This window comes from Rattus norvegicus, chromosome 13, assembly GCF_036323735.1.
Source record: "Rattus norvegicus strain BN/NHsdMcwi chromosome 13, GRCr8, whole genome shotgun sequence".
In the NCBI taxonomy this organism is placed as follows: Eukaryota; Metazoa; Chordata; class Mammalia; order Rodentia; family Muridae; genus Rattus; species Rattus norvegicus.
In genome coordinates, this window is record NC_086031.1 from 47,312,412 (window position 1) to 47,334,588 (window position 22,177).

At 50.5% G+C, this 22,177-nt stretch overlaps 2 protein-coding genes across 4 annotated transcripts; both read left to right on the forward strand.

Moving 5' to 3' along the window:
- On the forward strand, positions 1–12,765 carry Golt1a (golgi transport 1A). 2 transcript variants are annotated; one of them, XM_017598877.2, is made up of 6 exons: positions 1–132; positions 9,983–10,074; positions 10,844–11,022; positions 11,768–11,831; positions 12,423–12,477; positions 12,603–12,765. In XM_017598877.2, exons 1-5 carry the CDS (start codon positions 108–110, stop codon positions 12,462–12,464), a joined length of 402 nt encoding a protein of 133 aa, XP_017454366.1. In that variant the 5' UTR covers positions 1–107; the 3' UTR covers positions 12,465–12,477; positions 12,603–12,765. The 2 variants fall into 2 exon arrangements, with proteins under 2 accessions (XP_017454366.1, NP_001102540.1); NM_001109070.1 differs by having other exon boundaries at positions 25–132; positions 12,423–12,764.
- A 1,982-nt stretch (positions 12,766–14,747) lies between these two features.
- Positions 14,748–20,348, forward strand: Kiss1 (KiSS-1 metastasis-suppressor). Of its 2 annotated transcripts, none has more exons than NM_181692.2 (3): positions 14,748–14,841; positions 17,642–17,853; positions 19,964–20,348. In NM_181692.2, the coding sequence occupies exons 2-3, from the start codon at positions 17,751–17,753 to the stop codon at positions 20,251–20,253; spliced, it is 393 nt and encodes a 130-aa protein (NP_859043.1). In that variant the 5' UTR covers positions 14,748–14,841; positions 17,642–17,750; the 3' UTR covers positions 20,254–20,348. The 2 variants fall into 2 exon arrangements, with proteins under 2 accessions (NP_859043.1, NP_001399554.1); NM_001412625.1 differs by having other exon boundaries at positions 17,717–17,853.
- Positions 20,349–22,177: the final 1,829 nt, after the last annotated feature.

A 22,177-nucleotide genomic window follows, 5' to 3' on the forward strand; every position in this document is an offset into this window, starting at 1 on the left:
GAGGCTCTTTCACTGTTGCCAAGGGTCAGCTTCCTGGGAACATGCCCAGGATCCTCTGGGCTCTCTTCTAGACAGCTGACCAGGAAGGCCCCCCAGTGGACTGAAGCATGATCTCCATCACAGAGTGGCAGAGTGAGTGGAATGAATGGCCGGTGGTGGGAGCCTCTGGGGTTAAGGAGGGGGGGGTCCCTAGGAGGGCGAGTGAACATGTGCTCTTCCCAACCTGGTTCTTCTGCCTACAAATGTGACCTCTGGAGCCAGCAGTTGGAAGCTGCTATGTTGGCATCCTCGGAGGAGCAGGGTCAGGGCGAGTGTGACCTCTGCCTTGTAGAGAGGGTGGGGCCAGCCCACACACTTAGGCCACCAGAGGTAAATTCACAAGGCAAGTTGAGCCCATCTGGCCTGTAGTTCTGAGAACTAGGATGCCTCTGCCCATTCAGACATCTCTGTGGCTCTGGGTCTGTATCCTCACCCCAAACATCCCTTCTTTTTCTTTAGGGGACGAGATAGGTGGCAGCCAGGGGAGAGTAGGTTGTCCACAGGGAAGGAAGGGCTGAAGGCTTCGCTGGGTGATTTGCTTAGCCTCTGGATCTACTTTCTCCTCAGCGAACCTATGGTAAGGTTTGCTTTTTGCCAAGCACTGTGCCAACACAGAAGGGACTACCAAGAGGAAGGCAGGCGTGCCTTCTAGCAAGGGAAGGCAGGCCATTAACTCGTGTAGAAGTGACTGTGTAGCAGGTCAGATAGTAAGAAGACACCCCCTCCTCCCAAACGAAAGCAAGACAGAGTAAAGGGACTGTGGAGTTTGAAGTATGTGCATGTGTGTGTGGGCGCTCAAATCCAGAGGACTACAGGAAGTGAGAAGGTAGGCTGTGCAGCTGTCTGCAGAGAGAATGTTCCAGGAAGAGGGAGCGGACAGCACAAAGGTCCTGAGACATTGCATCCGTGGTGTGGTGTGTGAGGTCCAACGAAGAGGCTGATGTGGCTGAAACATTATAGACAGAAAGGAGAGCTTGGGTGAGGAAAGTTCCAGCAAGGGAGCCCATGCTGGACCACTGTAGTAGCCCGTGCTGGACCACTGTGTAGGTGGCAAAGTTTGGAGCATGCTGTGAGGGGTATATTGCAGTTGAAAATCTCATCCTGGCTGCTGGAGGGAAAATAGACTGTAGAGGGTGGAGCAGCAATGGAGAGACCCTGTCAAGGTGAGAGAAGGTGGGGGCAGGGCAGGATATGAGCCATCCAGACACAGGAAGTGGTCCTGTGGGCCTGTTTGGAGGAATTTTCTGGAAGACAGAGTGTGAGATATGAAAGGATAAAAGTCAGGAATACCTCCCTGGTGCCTGTGAAGTGTCCTGGAAGGCACAGGGAAGTGGGAAAAAAGGAGCCAGGTCTGACTAGGCCAGGCGTGCTTGTCTCAGACATCCAGGATAGACTTCAGGCAAGGAGTAAAGGGTAAGGGTCTGAACTCCAAGGGACTTATCTATAAAAAGAAATGTGGGAGTCAGTAACATGTAGATAACTTGTGCTTAAAACCACGAGAGTCCCTAGATCCCAGGGCACGGCCTCTCAGCCTCCCCAACTCCCTGAGCCCCTGGGTGCAGATGTTACTGTTAGGGAAGCTGTCCTGGACACTGACATTTCAGCAGTACCTCTCGCCACCCAGCAGGTGACAGCAGTCAACCCTCCGATACCCTGTGACAATCTAAATATCTCCATAATACCTCACCGAAACTGCTCCCCTGCATCCCCACCTTGCCATTGAGGGGTAAAAAGAAAGGACAGCAGAACCTGAGGCAGGGGCATGCTGACCGTGCTACTAAGCTCATTAGCCTTCAAGTGTGATATTAGCTCTTAGAGGCTGCGGCAAGTCCTGTGATGCTTGGTCCTGTGAGAGGGAGAAGGGATAGGCTTCCCCGAAGAGCTGGCATCTAAAGCATGAGTACAGTGTTCCACACAGGAAACCTCATATCCAAAGGTCCTGGGGCAAGAAAGCATTAAGAGTCAGTGACAGTGGTGGGATGGAGGACGGGGGGTTCAAGAGAAAGTTTGATAGCTGCCCCCCACCCCATATACAGGATCTGTAAGGCATGTATAGAAAAAGGTCCCTGCTTCATTCTAAGCAGGTGGGGTGAGCAGGATGCCAGCTGGTCACTTTCAGTCCTTGAGCTCTATGTAGAGGACTGGGGATAGGAGTGGTGGGTGACAAGCAGGAAACAAGAGGCTAACAGAGACTGTGTCGGGGAGGGGACCCAGGAGTGATGTGGCGAGAAGGAAGAAGCATGGCAGCTTTGGATGCTTCTGGAAGCAGTCGCCTGATACCAGATTAGACAGGGTGGGCGGCAGGCGCCTCAAGGGACTTGGCAGCCAGTGGCGGTGGAGATGCTGTAGGCTCAGGATAAAGAGAGAAAGGCTGATCACAGCTTGGGACCGGTGGTGTGCAGAGTGCCAGAGAGAAAGCCACGCTGGCTGAGCAAGCAGTGGGGTCTCAAGGCATCCTGGGCGCGAGAAACAAATGCCGACATTGTCAGCACACGGGCAAGCATTTAAAAACACAGGAAGGTGTGGGAAAACAGAGTGCGGGAGATACGGGAGCTGGGCCCAAACCCTGAGTGAGCCAAATTGCAGGAGAAAGAAAGTAGGAGCTGGTAAAGGGGATGGGGGTGGGGAGCTACAGCTAGAAAATCAGAAAGTATTCTGGGAGCCAAGAGAAGACATCCCCGACCAGGCAGGGGCCTGCTGCCCGCTGACTAACACCCACTTGGAGATTCCGGTTATTAATGACCAAAACAGGGACGCTTTCTGCAGAAGCAGAACTGACTGGGTTGATGAAGGTGACATTTCAGGGTCTCAACTGTATTTAAGACCCCGGCAGGGATCATATCCGATCAGGGTCCAGTTTTGTTTGTGAAGTGGAGCTAACCACAGCCCCTTAGCAGGGGGCTATGTCAGGTTAAGGTGTGAACTGGGAGGGCTGCTGCATGGCTAATAATTGTACGTCACTGCTGTCGCCTCCCTTCTGTCTGGAACAATTCTGTCCGAACATCATTTGACGGAACACAGAGGGGTACTCAGAGGGGTGTCAGAGCCCCAGCCTGTGGGCAGTGTTCCATGGGTAGCCAAGATGGGGTGTGAAGGACATTCCTATGGGGTAGAGAAAGGACCCTTGTGATGGACATTCTTGGAGTGACCACAATCCAAAATGGAGGGCACACACCTGTGATCCAGATCTTGAGGCTGGGAGGCTCAAGTCTTTAATCCAGATCTTGAGGCACACCTTTAATCTGGGCCATACCTTCTGCTGAAGGTCTATATAAGGACAAGGGAAGAAGGAAGGACTCGTTCACCCTCTGCTTGCACTTGCTTGCCAGCACATCTGTTGGAACCTCCTTCTTCAGGATCCCAGCTTATACAGGAGACCAGCCAAAACACCCAACCTTGTGGGACAGAGCAAACAGTAGACTCTTGGACTTCCCATTCACACCTGACCATTGCTGGGTTAGTCAGACCACAGCCTGCAAGCCACTCCGATAAATTGCCTCTATAGATCTAGATTCACTGCATAAGTTCTGTGGCTCCAGAGAATCCTGGCTTTTACAGCCCTCATACAGAAGGGCCCAGTATGTCACCTAAAGAGTAAAGATAGCTCATTGGTGGGAGTCAGGCTAGAAGCAAGCACAGGAGGTGCACACGGTAATATCTGTCAGAGAGCTCTGCCTGTGAATTCTGACATGGGAAAGTCTTAGACAAAGCAAAAGAAGTGACCTGAATCTTCAGAAGATCAAGGTCATGTCCAGTTCCGGTTGTGGGAAGTATTCCAGTCAGGCACACTAAAGATAGCCTATGATGATGATGAACTGTGTTCTTTTCCTATAAATGATATTACTAGCACTCATGGGTAAAGTTTGAATGGGGTATTGGCCAGACAATAGGAATGTACCAATGTTCATTTTCTGTTTTGACATCTGTATCTTGCCTATCTCAAGGGTAAGGGAAGGGCAGTCTGAAAAGTTTAGGGATGACACCCACTCTCAAGTAGATGAAGACAAAGATTCTTTTCTTTTTTTTCTTTTTTTCGGAGCTGGGGACCGAACCCAGGGCCTTGCACTTGCTAGTCAAGCGCTCTACCACTGAGCTAAGTCCCCAACCCCGAAGACAAAGATTCTTAATAGAGTACTTCTAACTTTTGATACATTTGTAATTGTATAAAGAAAAAAAAGGCCATAGGCCATCTCACACCCGTGCCCCAGATACTTAGAAGGCTGAGGCAGGAGGATCACATGAACTCATGAATTGGAGAAGAGGCACGAGGTACTTGAGAAAGAATTAACATATTACTCCTTACGTAGGGTGGGCCAAAGAGACCCATCACATGCTACAGGTGACAGTGCCCTGCAGCAAAGAAGACAATGGAGCTGGATCCTCCTCAAGCATTCTGAAAAGCTCTGCACTGGTCACCTGGCTTTGGCCTCTCCCCAACCGCTGCAGGCTGAGGGCTACTTCTGGCAATAGTTTGGGAACTGCAGAACCTAGGGATAGTGGCTGGAGAGTCAGGACTCAGATGACACGCAGCATGGGGAAACCCAAAACTGGGCGTCTGAAGCCAGAGGAGGTCTCTACCCTTGCTAGGCAGGGCCCTCCCTGGAGCTAGGCCATTCTGAAGCATTTACCTTTCATGCCTTGCTTTCTGCTTTGCAACTTGTGCAGCAGGGGGCGCTGTGACCCCTGTCTGGATCATGAGACCATTACCTACAAGCACATCGTTCCTGTGTCTCGGTATGACATACCCCCACCCCAAACCTTACAGCCTTCTCTGCCCTGGCTGCTGTCCTGAAAGGAACTTCGGGTGCAGCCCCCCTCTTCCTGAATTTGACTGAGTCACGGAACTACAGTAGAAGCAACAGGAGGGGCTCGTTCCGAAGCCGTGTGAGAGAAACCCACTTCCTAATACCTGTCTACGAGCTTTTGTGTGAAACTGAATGCTGGAAGCGACTTTTTAATGTGATCTCTAAAAAGGCCGATCCTAACAGAGGAAAGTGCTGGGATTGCACCAACCTGTGGAGAAGACTACAAAACAAACTGGAAAGTGGTCGTTTAGCAAACCACTGTTAGAGAAGACGTGGGGGTGGGGGCACACACCTGTAATCCTAGGACTGAGGATGCTGAGGCAGGGGGACTCTCCTGAGCTACATAATAACATTAAGTCTCAAAACGCTAAAATAATTATATGTGTGTATGTGTATGTGTATGTATGTATGTATATATATGTATATATACATATATATATATATATATATATATATATATATATATATATATATATATATATGGACACACAGTGATTGATTCATTGGTTTGTTGGTTGTTGGCTTAGGATTTTTTTTTTTTTTTTTTTTTTTGAGCTGGGGACCGAACCCAGGGCCTTGCGCTTGCTAGGCAAGCGCTCTACCACTGAGCTAAATCCCTAACCCCGGTTTAGGATTTTTGAGACGGAATCTTACTCCATAGCTCAGGCTGGCCCCAGATCTACCATAACTTGCCACCTTTGCCCCCTGAGGCTGGGATCGCAGCAGGTACCACCTGGTGTTTTGTTTTGTTTTGTTTTGTTTTGTTTTGTTTTGTATTTTTTTGTTTTGAGTCAGGGTTTCACTCTGGTCTTGAACTCACAATCCTTCTGCCTCAGACTTCCGAGTTCTGGCCTGCAGACACAAACCACCGAGCAGGGCATGGATTCTTGTCTAGCTGTGAGTTGGAATCTTCCATGTCTCAGGACCCTCTCCACAAGGAGTTTCCTCACAGTGGTTCTCAGAATCTTGATAGAGAACCAAAGTGGTCCTGGGTGCTTCTGATAACACCAGCGCGCATCTTCTGGCATGCGCAGGGGGCAGTGGGGCCACCGCTGTAGCCACTCCTGGACTCTGCTTTCATGGGGACAGCTCACTGTGTCTAAACGCCTCCATGGCCTCCTGACTCAAGTTCCTGTTTCTCTGTGAAAGCGAGCCACAGTGAATCATGGCCTGAGTGGGCGAACTGGAGAATCTCAGCTCTGCTGCCCTCCTCAGAGTGATGTGCAAGAGAATCAGAGAATCTTTGGTTCTTTGCAAAACAAACAAGCAAGCAAGTGAGCAAACAAACAAAACCAAGTCTGTTCAGGACAGGCATACAGACAAATAACAAAACGAAACAAATAGCAAAACCAAGAAAAATGTTCGCACTGTGGCCCCACATTTAGGGAAGGGTATGTTATGAGATTGGAGTTGTGGTGTATGTTTCCAGGCAAGTGTAAGGAGGTAACAGACTTTTGCTGTTTTGTTGTTATTTTCAGATAGAGTCTCACTATGTAGCCTTGGCTGGCTGGAACTCACTATGTAGACCAGGCTAGCCTGTAACTCACAGAGATCTATCTGCCTCTGCCTCTGCCTCCCGAGTGTTGGAATTAAAGGCATGTGCTAGCTGATGACATATGTTGAAAACATTATATACATTGTTTCATAATAATTACTTAAAACAGGACTGGAACAGCAATGAGCATCCACAGTCCCAGCCATGCAGAAGGCTGAAGAGAGAACATTGCAAGTTCAAGGCCAGCCTAGGCTAGAGACCCCGACCTGTCTTAGTAGTGGGAGATTGGCTGTAGTACTAGCATAGAACGCTTGCCTAGCTCATGGAGTAAGGTCCTCAGTTCAACTCCCACTACTGCAATAAAGCCCAAACATCTTTAACCATTCGAGTTAACTAATGTGGTATACAGTCCTCCACAGCGCCACCTGCAGGATTCCAGGGGACAGACACCTTGTCTCCAAGGGTAGAAACACCCCCCAAAGAGCAAAGCCATTCTAAAGTCCCATGGTGCTGTATTCCGCCCAGCTGTCTTGGATGCTGAGAGGTTTGCTCCAGGCCAGCACCTTTGGGAATGGAAGGAGGAAATAAGCCATGAAGACTTGTCAGAAACCTGAGATTCCACCCCCCAAAACCAAAGCGATAACTCACAGTGTGATACTACCCCATCTGCTAGCGTGGCTGTTACCAAAAACATTAAAAGGGAGACTCGCGAGATGGTTCAACAGTTGAGAGTGCTCACTGCTCTTCCAGAGGACCCATGTCCCAGCCCTTATGCCAAGAGGCTCATAGCTGCCCGCAGCTCCAGCTCCAGGGTATCTAACTGCCTCTTCTGGCCTCTGCAGGTGTCCACACACATGGCACACCAATGAAAACACACATACATACATACATACATACATACATACATACATACATACATACATATAAGTAAAATGAAAATAAATCATTTTTTAAAAAAAGATTTATTATTTTTATGTATATCAAGTGTTCTACCTGCATGTATACCTGTGTCCCAGAAGAGGGCATCAGATCCCACTATGGATGGTTGTGAGCCACCATGTGGCTGCTGGGGCTTGAATTCATGACCTCTGAAAGAGCAGCCCTCTTAACCGCTAAGCCATCTCTCCAGCCTCCTTTTCTTTTTAATTGGAAATCAAGTGTTGGCAAGAATGTGGGAGCCTTGTGCCCTGGGGACGGGAGAGTGAAGAAAAGGAGCCAATCTGGAAAACAATACCAAGGCTTCTCAGATATCAGAGAGATCATTCTGCCGTCCAGCAAAACCCCACTTCTGGATGTAAACTGAAAGACCTGAAAGCAGGATCCATTTGTTGGTTTGTTGCGATGGGTGCTCTGTAGCCTACAGTAGTACAAAACAGCCAAAGATGACACAAACTCATGACTTTCCCACCTCCAGTCCCCAAGTTCCAGGATTACAGAACATGTGATGCTCAACTTTGAGAGCAAGATCTCAAAGGTTATAACTTCAAACAGAAGTAACCTTTTAGATTTTATTATGTGCATTGGCATTTTTGCCTGCATGTATGTCTGTGTGAGGGTACCAAGTTCCCTGGAACTGGGGTCATAGACAGTTGTGAGGTGCCATGTGGATGCTGGGAATTCAACCCAGGTCTTCTGGAAGAGCGACCAGTGCTCTTGACCACTGAGCCTTCTCTTTAACCCCAGAAGAATCTTTAGAATATTGCGATAGGTGGAGCAAGACAGTCACAAAGGGCAGATGTTATGTGACTCCATTACTATGAGGTTCCTAGAGTTGGCAAATTCAAATGAAGGGGAAGTGTAGGATGATGTCATACAGGTGAAGGCAGGTACAAGATAGAATGAGGCCTGTCATTGGACGAGAAGGAAGGATGGGCGGGAGAAAAGTTTGAGGGAAGAGGAGGAGACTGGAGTGGAAGGAGACTGGGAGAAGAGGCTGCCGAGAGCACTTGGAGGCGGATGTTAAGATTCCACTCTGTACCTTTACAGGTTGTTATGAATGTGCTTAAGGGATGTGTACAGGACTTTGTGTGTCTAGGTGGGCCATTATATCTTATCAGTTGGATCAGAGGTTGTGTGTTGTGTGTTCTTTCTTGTGGCGAATTAAGTTTAAGAGAATATGTGGTGGCTGGGTGGGTGGTAAGCACCCATGGAATTGAGATGTATGTTTCTGGGAACTGGATGGGTAGAGAGATTGTTGCCAGGCTCAGAGAGAAACCATCAGCAGTGTGATATGGGATGGAGCAAAGTGGGTGAGAGGCTTTGCTGACTGAGATGAAGATATCTACCAGATATCTTGGGGCACTGTGGTGCCGGACCTAGTGTGGGTTAAAGGCACCTCTTTTTTTTTTTTTTAATGATTTTACAGCAACAGGGAAGTCTATAGATTGGTAGGTAAAATCTCAGTTTCGTAAGATGAGTCGTCCTGGATGGAGAGGATGGGAGCCCAGTAGCACCAGCACCACACAGTTCCAGAGGAATGAGCATTAAAAGGTGCTTAGTTTCTCCTCAGGAGACAAAGCAGGAAGATTATGAATTCAGGTCAGCCTGAGTTACATGGGAGACCCTGTCTCAAAAACACAAACCAAGAAAAGAAGTTAAGATGGTAAGGTGCACATTATATTTCCAAAATTTAGAATGCAAAGTTTTTAGTGTATGTGTGTGTGTGTGTGTGTGTGCGCGCGCGTGCGCTCGCACGTTCGCACGTGTGTGCACGCACTCGTGCATCTGAGTGTACGTATGGGTATCTCGTGCATGCAGTACTTGTGGAAACCAGAAGAGGGCACAAGATTTCCCCCAGAACTGGAGTTAGAGGTGGATCTCACCATGGGTGTGGTTGAGAATTAACCCTAGGTCCTCTGTAAGAGCAGCCAATGCTCTTAATCTCTGAGCCAACTTTCCAGCCTGGTTTTTAATATTGCTTAAAGAGTGGTCATCTGTTGCCTATCACAGTGGCATAGTCTGATTCACACTTCCAGATGGGATGAGAAGGACTTCAGACCAGAGAACCCACATGTCCTGTGTGTGTGTGTGTGTGTTTTTTTCTGGAGGGAATGATCAGAAATGCTCATCAGATGCCCAAAGTATAACCCTTGACCAAGCAAGGTGCCCTGACTGCCCCACGCTGCTGCCTGGTGATCACTGGCTTTGCTAACTCTGGTGGTCTGGATGCCTGTGGGACATTGCTGGTGGATAGTGGCAGCCCACCCTGTGAGTGAATGACTCTTCTGAGCTGAAGTTCAAAGACACTAGGAAGGTGCCTAGGTCTCTGTTGCAGGATGGGTGAGTATGCTCCTAACGATAGCCTCCATTTTCCCAGTCACTTATGGCAGGTCAACACTGAGAGCTGAGGAGAGAGAAGAGGGCCGGGAGCCTGTGTGCTAGGTGTGGCCCCGAAGAGCTCAGCTGTAGGAACAGAATAGGCAGGATACCGTGTTCAGCAGAGACCTGACCCTGAAAACAAGGTCCTGCAGGCAGAAGCAGAAGTTTCACTGACAGGATTTGAGGACACAGTATCATGAAGGCTTCCCAGGAGCTCAACAGCTCCTGCCCGTCTTCCGTCCCCTGGGCAGCCGTCCCATGGGAGCCCACGCAGGACGCCTGACCTGTGTGGTAGGAAAGTTCAGGCTCTCCTTACCTTTGGCAGAAATTGGCGTGGGCATCACCGGCTTCGGCGTCTTCTTCATCCTCTTTGGGATACTCTTGTACTTCGATTCCGTGCTCTTGGCTTTTGGAAACGTGAGTCCCCCGACACTAGGTACCTCTCCTGGACAGCCAGGAGGGTCATCCCCAAGTTCATTAGATAGCCGCCATTCAGGGTTAGATGAGGACTTCCGGGGCGGGGGAGGTGGTGTTGGACCAAAGAGCCTGTAAGCATTGAGAGCCCGAGAGTATTATACCAAGCTTTGGGTGAGGTCCTGTGGTTCCCGTGATGAAGTAGGCCCTGTCCCCACCATTGGCTCCCAGCATGTAGAGACACGGACGGATGTGATGGGTACCTACATGGCAACAGGGGCTGTGGAAAGCACGTCCTCATGACACAGGGGCTGAGAGGAAGGAGTGGATAGAAGACAGTTGGGAAGGGAATGGAGGGTAAAGCGCTCACAAATAGTTGTGGAGGTGTGGGTGGGGCATGGAACATACTAGAAGAAAGCTGGAGAGTTCACTTCTACGGAAGCCTGGGTGCCCGTAAAGGGACCACCAATAGGAACCATGCAGAACCACAAAGTGAGGGCTTTTGGGGAATTTTGGGTACAACTTCCTGTCTGTAAAGCAGGGGATTCCACCCTGCAGTGACCTCCCTATAACAAAAAGCTTGGAGCTGAGGAACTGGGTGGGAAACTAAAGGTCTTCAAGTCCATGTCTCTGCCTCAGGGCATTTCTGTTGCATGCTAGCTAGAGTCATCCCCAGCTCTGGGATTCAGCCCCACTGCCGGGGCACCCCTGCCCCCAGCCCGGGGGATGGGGTGTAACTTGTACACTCATCCTCATTTCCCTGGGCCTGCAGCTGCTGTTCCTGACTGGCCTCTCCCTCATCATCGGCCTGAGGAGAACGTTTTCCTTCTTCTTCCAACGGCACAAGCTCAAGGGAACAAGCTTCTTCCTGGGCGGTGTCGCCATTGTGCTGCTGCGCTGGCCCCTGCTAGGCATGCTCTTGGAGGCCTATGGGTTCGTTAGCCTCTTCAAGTGAGTACCATTTTCCTCAGTCTCAGTGCACCACAGTTTAGGGAGAAGTAGCTCAGCGGAGATTCAAATCTCTCCTCTCCTCACTCACCCAAGACACTGGGATTTCGCTTCCCAGTCTGGCTTCCTCCAAGCCCTGTGAAGAATCAGGTATTCATCTCCTGTCTGGCCTAGCCATTTTGAAAGGCAGAGGTAGCCTTGACATGGGGATGCTGAGGCACAAGGTCACGCCCACATGAACACAACCTCTAGCCACTAAGCGTGCCAGGAGCTCAGCCGTTTGAAGACATTCCCCATCCTACCTAGTAAAGAGAAGGCATCGGGCTAGGGTGATGATGATGATGATGATGATGATGATGATGATGATGATGATGATGATGATGATGATGATGATGATGGCGACGACGACGATGATGATAACAGTAAGTTACAAAATGTGCATCCTTCAAGCTTGGCTTCCTGTGAGGTCCTGTGACATAGGCACAAACACTGCTAGGCAAATTGAAAACTGGCCATGAGTTCTGAGAAGTGAGGGGTGTGTCTAGTGTGTACAGTGTCAGTAAGAGACGGTAAGATACCTGGGCTCTGGCCGTGGTTCTCATTCACTTTACTCTGCTGCCCCTTTCCACAGTGCCCAGGGCCCAGTGGCTGCTTTCAGAGGAGACCAAGTCTGAGCCTTTGGGTAGGAGTTACCGTACCACTCCCCTCCTAGGCCACCACTGACCCCTGTCCTCTCTTCTATTCCTAGGGGGTTTTTCCCTGTAGTCTTTGGCTTCCTGGGCAATGCATTTAACATCCCCTTCCTGAGCGCAGTAAGTAGGTGGGGCTTGTGCTTAGCAGTGCTATCTGGGGTGGGGGAGCACATGGAGCTGACTAAAGTGCTACTCTAGATGCAGTAGACCCCTCCCCTATATTCTCTGAGGCACACCCACCCCAGAGTCAATCCTCCTCTCCCTCCTCCTTCTCCATTTGATAAGATCAAAAGTCAGGGCTCCGTAGGCTGGAGTGACTAAGGCATGGGCGGAGAGGAGACAGCCATTAACAACTCCCCAACCAAAGAAATGAAAGGTGACCCGGCCAGTATGTTCCTGAGATTTCTGGCATACCTGGTTAAGTCTGGGCTACAGGCATATATGGCAGCCATTGACATCGAGAAAAGCAGGGAGCAGAGCCTGCTCTGAGCCCCACACCCATCTCTGAAGTACCTCACATGGGCACACTGAGACACCCAGGAAGGGACCAGGGCATACAGCTCAGAGCGCTTGCCAGCTGGTCACACGCCACCGCCGTTCTCCACGGGTAGCGTAGCATAGGCCCAGGTCTCAAGGCCAACTGGGTAATAGCCTGGATATTGAGTCTGCTTCCCACTCTTTGTCTGGAATAATGACTCTTGTTTCTCACAGCTGTTCCAGAGGCTTCAAGGCTCCTCCAGCTCAATGGTCTGAACTGCCCACCCCGGTGAGCTCCTTGAATTCGGATTGTTGGCGAGGGGGCTGGAAGGGGAACATGGGCTATCTTCACGAGACCCCTCCCCAGCATTGACTTCCTTCCCATCCGTCACACACGGCTGTCTCCAAGTCCAGAAGAAAGATGGAGCTGAGGGATGGATCTTAAACCCCCAAGTCACCTCAAGAGGCTGTCAGGAGCAGAGATCCCAGTCAATATACCCAGCTAGGGCTGGACGCAACATCCCCACCCTGACTTTATGCAGGAGAGTGAAGATTAAATCCCCAAGCTGTGAATGTAGCTGAGATTTGGAGTTGATGTCTGAGGCCCAGGGTATCCAGGGCAGGCTGCAACACCACCCTCAACCCCGATCCTACAAGATGTTACCAGAAGCTCTAAGCCAGATATAAGAAGACATATGTCCTTGGTATATTGTTCATGCTGGCATTGAACCCTAAAGTGTTTGTTGTGACTCTAAGCATTAGTGAACATTAGGCAACTATGAGAACTGGCCCCACATAGCATCAGGAGGAGTAGCCCAAACATGAGGTGGCCACTTCCCCACAGGACACAGCAGACAGAGCTGGTACAGAAACAGTCTTCTGCATGAGGGTGGGGGTAGGGGTGGGTGCAACTCAAAGAACCCAGCCTCACAGGAGCTGGTCTTCATTCTGGGGGAAGTCCCTCATCTCATGGTAAAACTTTTTTTTTTTGCTTTGTTTTTTTCTGAAGCAAGGTCTTGGGTTGGCCTGGAACTCATGGCCACCCTGCCTCGTGTCCTGGATGGTAGGATTATATGTACTATGTAATATGCTGGCTTAAAAGGAGTTTGTGGAGACCAAAGAAAGAACGTAGGCCAGGCTTTGGTGGCACACACTTTTAATCTCAACACTTAGGAAGCAGAATCTTCCTCTGAGTTCAAAGCCAGTCATCGAGCCCCTGTCTCAAATCAAATCTAATCTAATCGAATCGAATCGAATCAAATCGAATATGAACAAACAACGACAGCAGCAACCTTGAGGGAAGAAAGGAGGGAGGGAAGGAAAGAGCAGAGTCACTGTGAGCATCCACGGAACCCCTTCTTTTTATGCCTAGCAGTGGGGTAGCTGCAGTGTCTCTATCTATACATGATGGGGAGGCCTGCCCCCGCCCTTAAGGCACTGAGAGCTGCCCCATCTCCACATCTGCTTTCTTTTCAAAGCCAGCTCAGTAATAGCAAATGCAAAATAGAAAATAGCCATGCCCTCTCTCCACCTTCCTTCTGTATAATTATAATAATACTTTATTTTTGAGAGAGGATCTCACTATGTAGAACAGCCTGTCCGTAGATCAGAGCTCTGCCTGCCTATACCTCCCAAGGGCTGCGGTTGAAGGAATGCACCGCCATGCCTGCCACTTCTTGATTTGTGGAGACAAGATCTCACTCTGTTACCCATGCTGGTCTGGAACTCTCTGGGTAACCCAGGCTGGCCTAAAGTTACCATCCTTCTGTCTCAGCCAGCCAGGAGGTAGAACTTCATGTGTGGGCTGCTGTGACCAGCTTTGCCCCCTTCCTAACAACTGCTTATATAACTGTCCAGCACATCTGGCCATGTCACATATCACATGCTTGTCAACCTCTGTGCCATGCAGGTGCTCAGTAATTAGTGGGAAAGGGAGGGGAGGGGAGGAGAACCCTGGGTTCCACCCCCCCCCCGTCTTAGTTCACAGTCAAGGAGTCAATTCTGGTGGAGGCCAATCTGACCTGGCTTCTTTCTCTCAGAGAGGGCAGCATGTGGGCCTCAAGGATCCTCTAGGTCAGACTGTGCCTCGCTCCTCCTCCTCCAGCCTGTGTCGTCATCAAATTCACTTCAGAGTGTAAGTGTTTGTGTGAGAAAGAGTGTGTGTGCGTGAGTGTTTGTGTGAGAAAGAGTGTGTGTGTGTGTGTGTGTGTGTGTGTGTGTGTGTGTTGGCAGAGAAAGGCAAGTCATTTCACATATACACAATATACACACTCCTCAGATACTTTCTCTGCATTGTTTGGGGTACAATGAGTCTCCAGCTGCGAGGGAGGGGTGTCAAGAGGCTAGAGATGATGGGAGAGCCAGTGAGCTTATGAGAACAGCCTTGGATGGTTTCTGGGGGCGAGCAAGTCGCTGGCTCCAGACTTGAGAGCCAGGAGGCGGGGGCCAGAGGGAGGGAGTGGAGCCCTGAGGAGGGTCCGGGAGGGCAGAGGTGGGATTATGCTGGGATACGTCACCCATCCAGACTTCATAAAAGGGGCTGTGATCGGGCAGCCAGATAGAGGAAGCCCAGGAGCCAGAGGCTCCCCTCAGTGTGCTCCAACTACCCAAGTGGCTCTTCTCCCTCCGGCCCTCAAGCCAGGACCCAGCCAAGGTAGGCACACTGCCCACAGGATTTGGGACTGCCCTGACCCAGGGAGGATCTAGAGGAGCAGGCCTCTAACCCAAGGCCAGTTGAAGCATCAAGGGAGAAGGAGGCAAGGAAAGCAGGGATCCAGGAATGCAGTGATGAAGACGTTGTCTTGTGTCTTGTGTGTCGCTGGGTGTTCTCAGAGCCCACTTCTGCCGCGTAAGGAGTGGATGTTGTAAAGAGACTCTTTGTGGGAACTACCTGAAGGGAGCTTGGCAAGCCCTTTGGGTTCATGGGCTCACCACGGCTTGTCTGAGCCTTTCCCCCCAATATAAAACTAACTATATACATATATATGCTTTGAGCAACTTGCTAAGAACTGGGGGGGGGGGGGATACCGCTGGAAGGAGCCATCTTATGTCAAAAACCTTCTGATCACGCCTAGAATTTCTGTTGTTTACTAGATCTAAAAGCCCCTAGAGTGAAAGGAACCACCATGATTGTTCATGGCAGACCAGATAAACCTCTTCCGGTTTCTTACATACTGAAAGGGGGAGAGGGGGCGGGCATGTTCCTTTTTGTTTTCTAACATTTCAGTTCTCATGCACTGAGCGCTCTCTAGAATAGGCAACTGAGAGTTATTGGGGTCTGGGGTACATGTGGCATGTGTGTTACTTGTGGGATGTGTGTGGTATGTATGTGAGGTGTTTGTGCTTCGTATGTTATGACATTTGTTTATCATTTATTTTTTTCTGCGCATGTGTGTAAGCGCAGAGCACCCAGGGGAGTCAGAGGACAACTTTCTGGAGGTGGTTTTCTCCCTCCGCCATGTGGGTCCAAGGGGTTAAACTGAGATCGTCAAGCGCGGTAGCTAGCAAGCACATTTATCTGCTGAGCCATCATCTCACCATGTCGGGTCATTGTATGTAGTGTGTTCATATGTGGTACGTGTGTATACGTGGGGTAAGGGTGTGTCGTGAGCAGGCACAGTTCTCCCTTGGTACACTTGAAAAATGCTGTCCATGATAGTGCAGAGTACTAGAGGGATGAGAGGCAGAAGTCTGGATCACCAACCTCCCCACCTCCCCTCCCTCTCCTCCCCTCCCCTTCCTCCCTCTCCACCTCCCCTCCCCTTCCTCCCTCTCCACCTCCCCTCCCCTACCTCCCTCACCACCTTCTCTGTTTAGAGAAAACACGAGGTACCACTTACGGAGCACGCTGACACATTCCTGCCCTCCTCAGGCCCCGTTGGGGTATAACCTGGCATGGCTTCCTCTCCCTATAAAGCGCTAACTTTGTATCCAGCACCTCTATACCCAGCCCTGCCTGCCATCCTGGACCCCCTGGCGTCATCGGTCCTGCAGATCCCCTGAGGTGGCTTCTGAGAGCCCTCTTCATCTGGTGCATGCTGGGGTGCCAGCACCAGCCCGGACCCTCCCGTCAGACTCCCCAGCTGCCATCAGCTGTTAGCATGTGTCTGGTGTCATTTTGGAATGATCTATTTATACAAGCTGCCTGTGAGTCAACTAGACATGAGATCAGAGGGTCCCTGCACCCTCAGCACCTTGAGATCAGGGGGTCCCTGCACCCTCAGCACCCCAGCACCTACACAGTACTACTTGTATTGTCAGTACTTTCAGCAGTGACTTCCTAACCCTGGTCCTTGTGATCCAGACCGTCTACTGATTTTGGTTTCCACTGTATTTCTATTCAAGCCTCAGGGCATCTACAGAAAGTGCCTGGCTTTTGGAATGTCACAGAGTCATAGTCTGCTAGTCTTGGCAGCCATCTCATTGAGCAGCTGGGGGCCAGGCTAACCAATGGTGCCTGGAGATGGGTGTGGTCCGCTTATGTCTCGTGGGATGAGGCCAGAGCTGGAGCACTGAAACTCAGGATTCATGTGTGAGTCTGGAGTCAGGTGGCAGGGGTAGGACTGGGGACAAAGTGGCAAGATGCACGGTGCCGAGAGATCACGCCATCATGGCTCACAAGGATATCTGTCCTCACTCCTGTCCTTGAACAGAAGCCCTGGGTTCCGCCTGTTGTGCCTCCAGCCTCCCAGGGCACTTAATGCCATTTGTTGGACAGTTTCAAAGTGCTTGGTGACATTTTCAAAGGGAAATTGGACTTGGGAGCTGGAGACGTGGGGTGGAGTGGGGAGCAGGAGAGGAGAAAGGTGGAGTGGCCAGATGAGGGTCAGGCCACACAGCTCCTACCTCAGCAGTCAAACTGATGAGGCCAATTTAGTTCACAACCTCCCAGAGCCCACGAGAACAGAAGTGACTGACGGGCCAGAGGAGAGAAAGGCTTTCCCTGCCCTGAATTATAGGCAATAAGACAGTTTGATGATGGTCTCCCAGGCTGCGGAGGGCTTTGAGAATGTGCAAGATGATTGCCTCTTTCTTCCTTTTTCCCTGGAAGAGAGAAGAAACTGGGTTTCTATTATATCATGGGGACAGAGCTAGATTGAGGAAGATTGGGTGCTGCGTAGGAGAGCAGAGCACAGGACCCAGCACGGGGCTTGGTTCCAGGCTCCCAAGAGAATAGTTGAACCTCAGAGCACACTCCTGCCTGACCTTACCAACCTCCCCCTCCCTGACTACTCCTGTGCATGACATTTATTCTTCTTCAGCATCCCTGCCCTGCAAACCTTCCACCCAGAGCCCTACCACGGTCCAACCAAGGCTTCTCAGCCCTTCCCACCAAATCAGACCCTTCCCATTTTCCCTGCCTTCTTCCGTCCCTCAGTCCTGTTTCCGGTGGCCTTGTTTGGGGCTTATCCTTCTGATCATCTCTGGTCACCGGGCTTTCTCCTCTCCCCCAGGCGCTCTCTTTGACCTAGGTAGGCTCTGGTGAATACTAACTCTGGCCTGGTCTTCATTGCCTCTCTTCGTCTCAGCCTCTGGACACCCTGTGGATCTGCCTCTTCCAGAATGATCTCGCTGGCTTCTTGGCAGCTGCTGCTTCTCCTCTGTGTGGCCTCTTTTGGGGAGCCACTGGCAAAAATGGCACCTGTGGTGAACCCTGAACCCACAGGTACACACCATCCCGGAAAAGGGGGCAAGAGAGTCAGTGCACGTGAGACTCGCTTTATTTGGGCTGGAGAGATGGCTCAGTGGTTAAGAGCACTGGCTGCTCTTCCAGAGGTCCTGAGTTCAATTCCCAGCAACCACATGGTGGCTCACAACCACCTGTAATGAGATTCAATGCCCTTTTCTGGTGTGTCTGAAGACAGAGACTCGCTGTATTTTTCAGACTGTAGCCAAGGTACCGACACGAGTTCAGTTTCTGCACTTGAGAAATACTCAGGGCTGGCCCAGGCCCTTCTGCTGTGAGCACCGGGAGGCTCAGTTAGAGTCAGGGGCCTGTCAACCCTAACTCCTTTGTGATTTTTTTCTCCTGCCGTGCTCTGCTCTACCCCAAGCACTTGTCTTTATGGATGCTGGAAAGGAGCTTCATGTGTAAGTTACTTTTATCTGTGACCTCAGATCCCGAAAGGGGACTTGAAAACAAAACTCAAAAAATGTCAACACAGCCGGGCATGGTGGCACAGGCCTTTAACTCCAGCACTCAGAAGGTAGAAGCAGGTAGATCTCTTGAGTTCGACGTCAGTCTAGTCCAGGACATCCAGGGCTCCGTTACACAGAGAAATTGTCTCAAACAAACAAACAAACAAACAAACAAACCCAATACAGCAACAACCTCATCATCCACACAGACCTTAATGCCCGTCAAGCTACCTCACGGATTCACTGGGGGCTTTGATGAACTGGAGAAACTAAAGCCCAAAGAGGCAAAGTGCTCCCCAGAGGTGCTCAGTACTGACAAATCCCAACAGGTGCCAGGGTACTTCCAAGAGCATCGTGGCTTCTAAGTCAGGGTGTGGGTTTGAACTTTCCTTAGCTGTTCTGTTTCTGTACATATTAGAGCTTGCTTTAGCCTTTCTGCACCTCAGAACTTAGGCATAGAATGCAGGATACATCCTGCAAATTTGACACCATCATACATAAGCAAAGCAACGGGAACAGGGGCCCAAACACTCTCCAATAGGGTCACCATCCCCAGATAAGAATAACCCCATCACTGTGCAGAAACACTGGCTACTGGCCCTTTCCGGCTGCACAGGTTATCCTGATCTGAGGTTCGTGTGTAGAACTAAGATCTTTTCTCCCACACCAGCTATCCAGAGAAGGTAGGAGGGGCCTCCCAGACTATTATTATTAATCTTGGACCACAGCCACACTCATCTCCAGAGTGTGCCAGGGTATGGAGGAGCCAACACCCACTCACACCACCGTTCCTTTTTACTAATCTCTGTCCATAATTGACTAGACGCATTGTGTACTCAGAGCTACTTGCCCTGTTTTACTGGAAAAAGAGAAAGAGAGAGAGAGACAGAATTTAATGAGCCTTGTCTATGAAGTGTTTTCAGAGTGAGCCTTCTTAGCCTCCAACAAGAAGGGAAGGCCTTGCACCTCGCCTGGGAGAGCTGTACCTGCTAAGGCAATCTAGATAGTGTCTGGCGTCACATTGCGTCTTGATACTGTGTATTAGGGATTGCAGTTGTCCTCAGAGACCAGAGTCAGGTCACAGGTGCATGGGGGCACAACAGCCTTGGCTCCACTTTTTTTTTATTTCTGTTACTCCAAGTTTTTCATTAGCTATTGCTTAATGAGCACGTATTGAGGCCATACTATGTGCAGGGGTACTGTTTCAAGCATTCTTAGAGATGGAGAAATGAATCCCCTCCGTCCCCCCCTCCCCCGGAGGCTGCTGGACCGTTCCAACTCCCAACACAGACACTCAACTGAAGGATCAGGCAGAGAGCCCAGAAGAGGGCTAGAGCGAGTTCCCCCTCTATACCCTCCTTTTTTTCTCTTGCATGTTGTTTGCGTCTCAGAGGAGGTAGTTTTATAAACGTATTTAGTAGAATTCTGGCGAGCACTTGAAAGTAAAGCTATGGAAGGAGGGAGGAGCAAACAGCCAAGCCACCCGGACTAAGCAGGATCCTGGCTCCACACAGAGGTCAGAGCAGTATTTCTGAGGTTGAGGACCCAGGGCCAGCATCGGAAGGGGAGGGAAGTCTGAGCTGGTGTCCAAAGCAAGCCTTGCTGTCCCAGCCTCACTCCTCTGTACTCTGTCCTAGGCCAACAGTCCGGACCCCAGGAACTCGTTAATGCCTGGCAAAAGGGCCCGCGGTATGCAGAGAGCAAGCCTGGGGCTGCAGGACTGCGCGCTCGCCGAACATCGCCATGCCCGCCGGTGGAGAACCCCACGGGGCACCAGCGGCCCCCGTGTGCCACCCGCAGTCGCCTGATCCCTGCGCCCCGCGGATCGGTGCTGGTGCAGCGCGAGAAGGACATGTCAGCCTACAACTGGAACTCCTTTGGCCTGCGCTACGGCAGGAGGCAGGTGGCGCGGGCGGCACGGGGCTGAGTGCAGGGTTGCAGGTGGATTGCAGCCCACCCCATGGCAGAGGCCAAGGCAGGGAGCTTCTAGACTTGTGCAATAAAAGCAATGCTGTCGCCTTACCGTGTGTGATTTTTCCCCGGAATCTGCGGGCAGTGCAGAGAGGGCAGATCCTCTTCTCCCTTAGTTGCCTCTTCTCTGATTTCAAGATGTCTCTGGTGCCAAAATCGGTACTTTTTAAATTACTAGTTAAGGAAGGACCCGGCTGTTGCCCCGGCTATTGCAGCTCAATGTTTTAAAATGCAAAATAAAAAATTAAGGGGCTGGAGAAATGACTCGGCCATTAAGGGTACTCGCAGCTCTTCTAAAGTAAGAACTGTCCCCAACACCCAGGGGTACACAGCCAGCTGTAACTCCAGCTCCAGGGGATCCGAAGCCCTCTTCTGGATCCTTGGGCGCCTACACTCATATGCACACACCCTCAGACAGACAGATGCACATACACTGATTAAAAATAAAATCTTTACATTGATTTTAAAAAATGAATTGCTGAAAACTTTAGAGCCTAAAGAGGTGCCCAAACTGGATGCCACTTGAACACCTCAGCAAGACTGTCATTTTTTTTAAATACATATTTAATAGAATGGTAGGGGTGGGTTTTTTGTTTGTTTGTTTTGAGACAGGGTTTCACTGTGTAACTCTGGCTGGCCTTGTACTAGACCAGGCTGGCCTAGACCAGGCTGGCTTTGAACTCACAGAGATCTGCCTGCCCCTGCTCCTCAAGTTCTGGGATGAAGGTCGTGTCCCACCATTCCCAACTCCAAAATCAAGTTCTGAAGTGGGCCTCCTACTTCAGAGACTTCCCTCCTTTCCTGGTGGAAGTTTTACTGCACCCTTTGAATGGTAGTGGGGTAGGACACAGACTCACTAAGATCCTTCCCTTCAATCCCCACACATCAGTCAGTGGGGACAGAATGGTCTGAAAGATGCTGCCAGTTGCTGCCCTGTTCACAGAGAATTAACCTGAGTCCTCCTTCCGGAGGGCTGCCTGGCTCCTGGGCAGGGAGGTGCAGGGAACATCTACATATCCAGGGAAGATGGTTACTGCTTTTTGCTTGGAATCATCCCATACCATGTCTTCTTTCCAGCCAAGGACATGAAAGATAAATGACTCAAGGGGTTCAAGCCAATGACTGGGCTTAATGGTTCTTCACCCCCAGTCACAGCTGTGCCTTCAAGCCTCTTTAAAGATGACAGGCTTCCAGTCTGAGTCAACCCTGGGGGGCTGATAACTGTGGAGGGGGAATCTGGTAGAGGAAAAAAAAAAAAAGGAAAGCTTGTCATTGGGTAACCCTAGGACATCTACCCTCCTGCTCACGAGATGCCTCAGCCTAAGCTGAGGCCTTAGAGTCCCCTAGTTCACCTCCCCAGGGATGACAAGGTCTCCTCGTCCCTGTGTCATGAATAATCACAGTGTTCTGCCCATCCCGGAAAACGGAGCTACCACGGGATGGAGGCAGAGCTATGTTGCTATGGCAACACAATCAGCTGTCATGGGAATGAGACAACCTGCCTCCATCTTCATCTCTATCCTTGAAGCTGCCCTCCAGGACCTGCCACGAGCTGGTGTTATAGCACGTTGGGGCAGCAGCGTGACGCTCTTGATATCAGAAAGGTCACCCCAATAGCATGCGTGCATTGCGGTACCCCCTGGAAAGGAATAGACACAACACCTCCTCCCACGAGTGTCTTCTTCTCACAGACCCCAGAGCCAGTCCTTTCTCTGGTGAAGCCTGTAGGTGAGGAGAGACTATGGGTCTCTGAACGTCTGCCCTCAGCCATAATTTTACGATGCTCCCATGGCTGTTGAGGCAGAGAGGAGGATTTGCCACTTTAGGGGACGGACGCTGGGATGTGTTCTTGGCTACGAGAAGCAGCCCTTCTCTCTGTG

Excerpts from the sequence above, each read along its gene's own strand:
- Golt1a (XM_017598877.2), top strand. The coding sequence starts at position 108 with ATGATCTCCATCACAGAGTGGCAGA. Across the intron at positions 133-9,982 it reads CTCCATCACAGAGTGGCAGA|AAATTGGCGTGGGCATCACC; the intron begins GTGAGTGGAATG and ends TACCTTTGGCAG. Across the intron at positions 11,023-11,767 it reads GGGTTCGTTAGCCTCTTCAA|GGGGTTTTTCCCTGTAGTCT; the intron begins GTGAGTACCATT and ends TTCTATTCCTAG.
- Kiss1 (NM_181692.2), top strand. The coding sequence starts at position 17,751 with ATGATCTCGCTGGCTTCTTGGCAGCTGCTGCTTCTCCTCTGTGTGGCC. Across the intron at positions 17,854-19,963 it reads GGTGAACCCTGAACCCACAG|GCCAACAGTCCGGACCCCAG; the intron begins GTACACACCATC and ends ACTCTGTCCTAG.